The sequence below is a fragment of the Ornithodoros turicata genome, chromosome 3 (assembly GCF_037126465.1).
Source record: "Ornithodoros turicata isolate Travis chromosome 3, ASM3712646v1, whole genome shotgun sequence".
NCBI classification, from domain to species: Eukaryota; Metazoa; Arthropoda; class Arachnida; order Ixodida; family Argasidae; genus Ornithodoros; species Ornithodoros turicata.
This window is the reverse complement of record NC_088203.1, coordinates 24,149,931-24,157,440: the sequence shown is the minus strand read 5'-3', so window position 1 is coordinate 24,157,440 and position 7,510 is coordinate 24,149,931. Positions and strand designations below refer to the sequence as shown.

The 7,510-nt window shown below is 45.2% G+C and overlaps 2 protein-coding genes across 2 annotated transcripts; both read right to left on the bottom strand.

Moving 5' to 3' along the window:
* Window positions 1-4,371: 4,371 nt before the first annotated feature.
* LOC135389215 (uncharacterized) lies at window positions 4,372-5,010 on the bottom strand. The gene has a single exon (XM_064619280.1). It carries the CDS (start codon window positions 5,008-5,010, stop codon window positions 4,372-4,374), a length of 639 nt encoding a protein of 212 aa, XP_064475350.1.
* A 457-nt stretch (window positions 5,011-5,467) lies between these two features.
* LOC135389214 (uncharacterized) lies at window positions 5,468-6,474 on the bottom strand. Its single transcript, XM_064619279.1, has 2 exons — window positions 6,210-6,474; window positions 5,468-5,856 (listed from the first exon to the last, which is right to left on the bottom strand). Exons 1-2 carry the CDS (start codon window positions 6,472-6,474, stop codon window positions 5,468-5,470), a joined length of 654 nt encoding a protein of 217 aa, XP_064475349.1.
* Between the last annotated feature and the right edge of the window lie 1,036 nt (window positions 6,475-7,510).

The following is a 7,510-nucleotide window of genomic DNA, read 5'->3' as shown; positions in this document are numbered from 1 at the left end:
GTGATCTGCTGCAATGTAATCCATGTAACCAATTAAAAAAATCGTAAAATGTAAAAATGAAAGCCACTGTATCTTTCAGAGTGTTCATCATGTAATGCAATCACACATATAATGTGATAAAAATGCTTATTAATTGCGAATAAAGGAAACAATATAAAAAAGCATAGAACTCTGCATTGCGAGAACTGAAATTACAATGGACCAAGTCGTTGTGCTGCCGGTTGCAATGTCATAATGTGTGCGTGTCTTTGTATTCCATTCGCTTTACATAATAATAGAAGTGCTGATACTTTTTCAACCATTTCAAGCCTCTCAACAATAGATGTGCTTCAACAAATATGCTATTTAAAAGCACAAAAATCCTTTTTGATAAAATGCCAGACTGGGACTCTTGGTACCGCATCCCACTAAAAGCGCTGAAGTGACGGCACGAAGACGAAAACTCAGAGATAGCCCTATCTGTGTGTTTTCGTCTTCTTGTTGTCATTCTAGCGCTTTTAATAGGGTGTATTTTTGATACTCTTTTGTGACTTTTTGCCTGGAGTCCAAGTTTGGGTACTTGAGTACTTGATGGGAAAGTACTTGAAGTACAGTACAAAGTACACGATACGATTTAAAATGTACTTAAAGTAAAGTACAAGTACCCTGAAATGCACTTAAAGTACTACTTGAGTACTTGTAGGAAGGGAGTTGCCTCAGAACAGAATCCGCCGATATTTCCTAAATATCGGCGCCTTCTGTCCTGAGGCACCTCCCTTCCTACATCCCTACCGGTGCGCTGGATTTCTACCCATCTACTTGAGTAGCTGGTACTTCAAGTACTGCCCATCACTGATGCATACATACATGCATTCGTACATACATACGTACATGCATACATACATACATGCATGCATACATACGTGCATGCATACGTACATACATACACAAGTACAGGTTGCAGGCAAACGACAAAGCACGCAACACAAGTATTCAATGCAGAAAGAATGTAATGTTGCAGCCCTCTCTGTTTATTCGCTTTTATCTCTTTATTTTTTGTGCTGCTACAGTGATTAATTACTACACAATAATTCGCCCAAGTTACTTCATCACTCGTAATTAATTATTTCGCTGTTCTATGGTAGCGAATCTATACACTTGCCTTGCTCACACATTATCTCGTAATCACACAATCACACATTATCTCTTTGTGTGTGAAAATGTGTTCTTATTTTGTATTTCTCGAGTCATTCTATTCTATTTCTATTTTCGTGTTATTGACGTCTTTTCTTTCTTTCTTTTTCAGGTTCTCCTCCAGCGACCACGTAGTGTGTGTTGTGCTGATTTGTGCTTGTTTTGCATAATTCTATATTACATTTATTATCAATGTTACTTTAGGTTTTTCTGTAGTAGATCAAGAGGAGGTTGGGACGTAGAGGAGAAGAGAAACTGTGGAAGGAATAAACTAGATTCCAGAAAGGGACGGTGTCCCTTGCCTTGTACGCGAGATACTACATCTTCGTTTGCTCTTTTTTGGAATGCGTAAGTCACCTGCCGAATCTCTATTCGGGTTTATTCTCCTTATAGATAATTATGATAATTCCTGGCGTTCGGTGGAAAACGATATTGTTTCTTATGTCGGAAGGAAGAATGTGGCTCTTAGTTCCTGATAGTTCCCAAGTCCACACGGGCTCACAATAAATTCTCGAAGGCAGACGTAGAAATGTTTGTTGCAGTTTCATATATAATACGCCGTAGAGCAGTGATCAAATAACTTGATTGTGTTCTTTAACTTCTTTTTCGAGTATTTTGGGGCTCACATACTTTTTTTTTCTTTTTCCAATCAATCAATCAACTTCCTCTTCGCGAAACTGTCTAATCCAGAATCGCGGAGCTTTGCTGATGTTGAATATTTCCTGTCATGCCCCGGGGAAACGGGCTCAGGTATCCGAACATATTTCATTAATGCGCGCGGCGAAGATGCTCGCGCTGCTATGATATCCATACCGGCGAGGTAAACCATAATATCCATAAGTAATAATGTCCGATATGCAAATACCCGAACGTCTGTCACCGCGAATACCTGTCCTTCGATGCAATTTCCCAGTCATCTGTCACGTCTCATACAGCTGTTTCCAATTAGTTTCTCGAAGATTTTTATTGCAGAAGGGCATCTTTCCGGATCTGAATCGGAGAATCTTTTGCCGAGTCAGAGTTATTCTGCATTTGTGCTGTTTAGTGGTAATGCGCTTTCCAATGAATGCACCACATGTGGCCCATCCTCTGAATACGATCCCAACGAAATGTAACATCAACATTTACATTTATGGTACCTGGTTACAAGTGCATACAGTGATTCTTTATTAGAACTCACGTAAAAGGAGAGCATAATTCATTTATTTATTGATTGATTTACATTCATTCATGCATACATTCGTACAAATAACATACAAGTGGAGGAGCCAGATGGAATCCCGGTTAAATGTCCCTTCGGGAAAAGTACCTAGATATCAATACAGCACAAGCCAGGTATTAGGTAAGGTCACGTAGTACAATACGATAAGATAAAAACGAAACAAAACTAAACAAAGCCAGGACAGATCAATCGAATACAAGAGATAACGACTTATCGAACCAGATAAATTACTCTGCATTACGAGTTATTACATGCCTCACTCGATTTCTAATCAATGAAAAATCGTGGATGCTTATTATATCATAAGACAATTGGTTCCGCTCACCGGCTCCTCTAAACAAAAATGACAGCCTCCCATAGTTCGTTTTCACCAGTGGTAAATATAATGACTATAGAAATCACTGTATTTGTTTCATTGGTATTCCATTGCCTTGAAGAGTTCATGTGCAACGCTCCTTCCGTCTTTCGGCAAAGAGCAACATGTTGTTTCTCTCTTTCTTTTTCTTTTCTTTGAGGCAGCTACACCGTTTTGTGTTCGAGAAAGAGGCATTGCAATGGAAGCACTGAGGCATACCATAGAAGAAACGTGCTGATGAATAAACGATTCGAATAAATTCCATAGGGAATAAGAAACGGTGAAAGACTGCACTTCCTTGGACATTGTTCACGATATAACACGGCACTTTCGAAGATGCGATAAGATTAAAGGACAGAACAGCGAACGAAGTGCACCGCTCGTCTTCTTCACATTTCTTGACCGTTCGAAAGTGACCGCAATGAACATTTTCGGTGTTTCGCGACGGCTTCAGGAAAATTTTGAGAAAATACTTTCCAGAGCAATGGTTCGTGGCAATTTGTTGTCGTATTTCGTGTGACTTTGGTAGGTTTCAGTTGTAGCTTGTGTTAAGAAGTAAGAGACCCAAAAACCAGTAAAGCCATTTATTGCAGACGCCAATATTAGAATAATTAAAAAGAGTGAGAACCCATGAACCCCGTGCTTATGATTTCTTATTGGTCACCTCCTCCTCCTCCCCTGTTCATGCTTGATATTCAACATCTTCTGTTCCCCAGGCCCGAAACTGTTATCTCGTGTTTTCTAATACCTTCTCTCTTTATTCTACGCCCATTATCCTTCTTGATCTAGTTGTTCAAGACGAACAACAAAGCCTTGAAGCCCTCAAAGGGCAAAACAGCGATGTGAGGCAGATCAACGCGGAGCTCGCTCTCATTGGTCTCCGCAAACGGTTTGTCCAATCATCGCCAGAGGTCGTTTGAGGAGACAAATCAGGGGACACTTCGCATTGCCCTGCTTCTTGCGAAGGATAGGAACAGGGAAAGCGTGTATTCACACGAGCGACATTCTCCAGAATACTGCAGCGGATCATGCGAAAAATCTTATAGCTTTCTGCTCCCACGTGAACGCTCAACGTCGTGTCTTGACGTGCACTGATAACGGTGGGGAATATCCCGCGACACAGTCACAATATATTCTGTTGCAGACGACAGCAGAAAGGACGGAGACGGTGTCAGCTGCTAAGTGCGCAGTACGCAACCTGATGCTCTGGTGCTTGGATCCTCGAACGTTATGAATCATGTCGACTCGGACTCCTCCTAACATTTCTCCACACTCTTTTATGTTCAACCCAAATGTCCGTATTCCAAGTGACGTGTGCTGTCATCATTCACTACGTATACATTCTTACTCTCAGGGAAAAAGGAGTAAAATGGGGAGTAATTGTAGCACCTAGTCCCCTAGATTACATTTGCTCGCCATTTTGCTCCCTTAACCGCGAAATTCACTTCCCAGAACTGCAAATAGTTACGGAACTTCGCAAATGGTCTCCAAAATGCACACACACACACACACATAAATGGGATGATGATCTGGTGGGTCATTCTCCGCCGTTATGGCGGTACACTGCCCCATTGCGCTTGTGGAAGGGATGAGAAAGTGATGATGATGGAAAGGTGTCGTATTAGAGTTCGTCCATTAATCCAGTGCTTGAGAGGAACTCAGCAACAGCTCGTGGGCCTTGCATCAGATGTGAGGGGTCCGACCATGGTCCAAGAAAGTCGAACTGGCGTTGATCGACGCGTTGGAGAGCAGTTTCCATGAGGGCGCGCTCGCGCTCGTACTGTCCGCAGACCAGGAGGACGTGATGGAGGTCACCGCGGACACCACATGTGGAACAGAGGCTGGACGCGCCGACACCGAGGAGGTGTTTGAAAGCCGGTGTAAAAGCCACATTAAGCCACATGCGGTGGAATACTGTGATAAAGGAACGCGGTATTCGGCGGGGGAGAGTAAGGGACAATGTGGGGTCAACGGAGTAAAGCAGAGAGTGGGTGGTGATGTCACGTTGCCATTGAGATTGCATCGTGGAGCTAGTGAGGCTTGAGACGAGGTAACGGCGATCCCCCCGAGACAAGATGATGGGGACACGGCGGGTGTACTGGTGCACGCCTACGGCTGTTCGATCTGCGTCCTCGTTTCCGCTGATGCCCACATGAACCGGGATCCACTGGAAGACGATAGAGTGGCCCTGTGCGCTTGCTTTCTTGCATACTTGTACAATTTCAATGACCACAGGACTGAGGAAGCCGCGATGTCCCATAGTTGCCACACATTGCAGCGCAGATCTGGAATCCGTAAAGACGACCCAGGAGCGAACGGGAATGGCAGTAATTTTCCGCAAGACGAAAAGAATAGCATAAAGCTCAGCGCATGTTGACGATGTTTTATGTGAGAGATGATGGCCATCTGAAATTGACTCGGAGGGAATGACAAAGGCAGACGACGAACTTCCCTTCGTGGTTGAGCCGTACGTGAAAACTGCGGTGGAAGTCTCATAACACGAGCTCATCATATCGAGAGTGAGCTGCTTCGTCACGCATGCAGCGACGTTGCCTTTCTTCCCTGTTAGCCCAGGCACCGACAGGGACATGCAGGGCATCGGAAAAGTCCAAGGAGGAGTGCTGGGAGCTGTGGGTGCGACCACAAAGTCAGGTATGCTAGTCTTCAGTTTAGAGACACATGGGTGTACGTTGCTGTGCTTGCGTGTCCGAAGCTGCCTAACTACCGGATGCCGCCGATGGTGAGCTAGAAGGCGGAGGTACTGCCGACGAATCTCCGTAGCGAAGCACTTCAAGCAGGGCTTCCTTAGCCTCAGCAATGACCATATCGGTTTGTGCCGCCCGATGGACTCCCAAACACACTCGCAGACTGCGCGCCCGGAGGCACGGAAGCTCATGGACTGAGGAAGGTGGAAGGCCATTCAACACAGGCAAGCTGTATGCAAGTGACCCACGAATCAAAGCTCGGTGGACGGTCAAAAGCGACGCCACGGCACTGCCCCACTTCATGCCTGCCAGATGCCTGATCACCGCAATCCGCCAGTGGACCTTGGCTTCCAAGCTCGCTATGTGCTTCACCCAAGACAGCCTGGCGTCTACCGTGACACCTAGGAAACGATGAAAAGATGCACTTCTCAGCTGTACACCAGCAACTGAAAGAGGGAATGGATGCATGTTCCTTCTCGTAAACGGGAGTGTCACGGACTTTTCAGTCGAGATGACCATGCCGGCCGTTGCGAGGTAGTGCTCAATGGTGTTCAAAGCGTGTTGCAGGCGCCGCTGGATGGTCGGACGGGATTTGCCGCTGGTCCAAATGCAGATGTCATCCGCGTAGGTCGAAAGTGACAGTTTATTTCCAATGCCCCGAAGCAGCCCCGAAGACCCGCCATGGCCACGTTAAACAGAATTGGGCTCAATGCGCTCCACTGTGGAACTCCATGAGTCATCGATACATGCATACACGCATCCCCTTGATGGGTACGAACGAATCGTTGCCTGCCATGGAGGAAGTCCTTAATCCATGCGAGAGCTCTGAAGGGTAGGCCGACTTGGGTGAGGGGATGCAGAACCGAGGCGTGGCTCACGGTGTCGTAAGCGCGTTTAACATCAAGAAACGCAGCAATCACTGCAATCACTGTCTTCTTACGCTCCTTTGCTTCTTCCACCGACGTAATGAAGTCAAGAACAGAGTCCATGGAAGAGCTGTGCTGGCGAAATCCTGACATTTCCTGCGGGAAGAAGGATTTCCTCTCGAGCCACCACTCGATTCTGTGGAGGATCACGCGCTCCAACAACCTGCCAAGGCAGCTAGTTAAGCTCACTGGCCTGAAAGAAGTGAGCTGAGAGCTCCTAAATGCAACAGTCTACATAAGTGTGTGCTCTTCGTGAATTCGGTGGAATAAGGCTATATAACTTATCTAATTTAGCAATTTTCCACCTACGCAGAGGAAGAAATATCTAGAGGTTCTTTCTCGCGAAATTGTGCCCTATGTATATCGCAAGATTTTATATCACTCGAATATCACGGTCGACGGTTTAATTCAAGTATTAGTATTTAAGTATTTTCATTCATGCACACGAATTATGTACCTTGGAGTATAAGAACAAAGCGTCAAATGCAGTACCCACTCTGTGACATTCATTTAGTCCCGTGCAATTACACCCTGAGGGGACTAATTTTTGTGGTAATGCATTTAATCCCCCAAAATGACTAGAATGAAAAGTATTCTATTTTCTAAGAGTGTATGATCGTCACCGTCATTGTTCAATACGTACAATGTGCAGCATCCAATTTCCACACATGCCTAGTTCGTCTGCCAGACATAGGTGACCTCATTCCTGACCTCTCCGAGAACTGCAGCCAGCTGTATCCAAGCTCCCTTTCGCCAGCTGTGGCCAGGTTTGTGCGTCACAAACGCAGTTGCTACATAGTAACGCGACAGCAAAACAAGTGCAGTGTCAAAGAATCTGTCAATGAGCAGTTTGTGCCAAGCTTTGCACAAACTTCCGGAAACCTTCATTGACTTAGGACACATCGTGGAACAATTTGTTGAACGAGTGGATTGAAGGGACACTAAAGCGTAAAAACTTATCTTCGCGAAATGAATGATCACGTTATCTTGACACGAACACCAAAGGAACGGGATTTGTGAGTTGCGTCGTTCGTAATTTATGAGCGAATGAAACCGCAATGTACTGCGTGTTCAAACGAGCAACACCCTCACGGAATATTCTAGGGGAAGAAAAAGCGAAAACACTGTT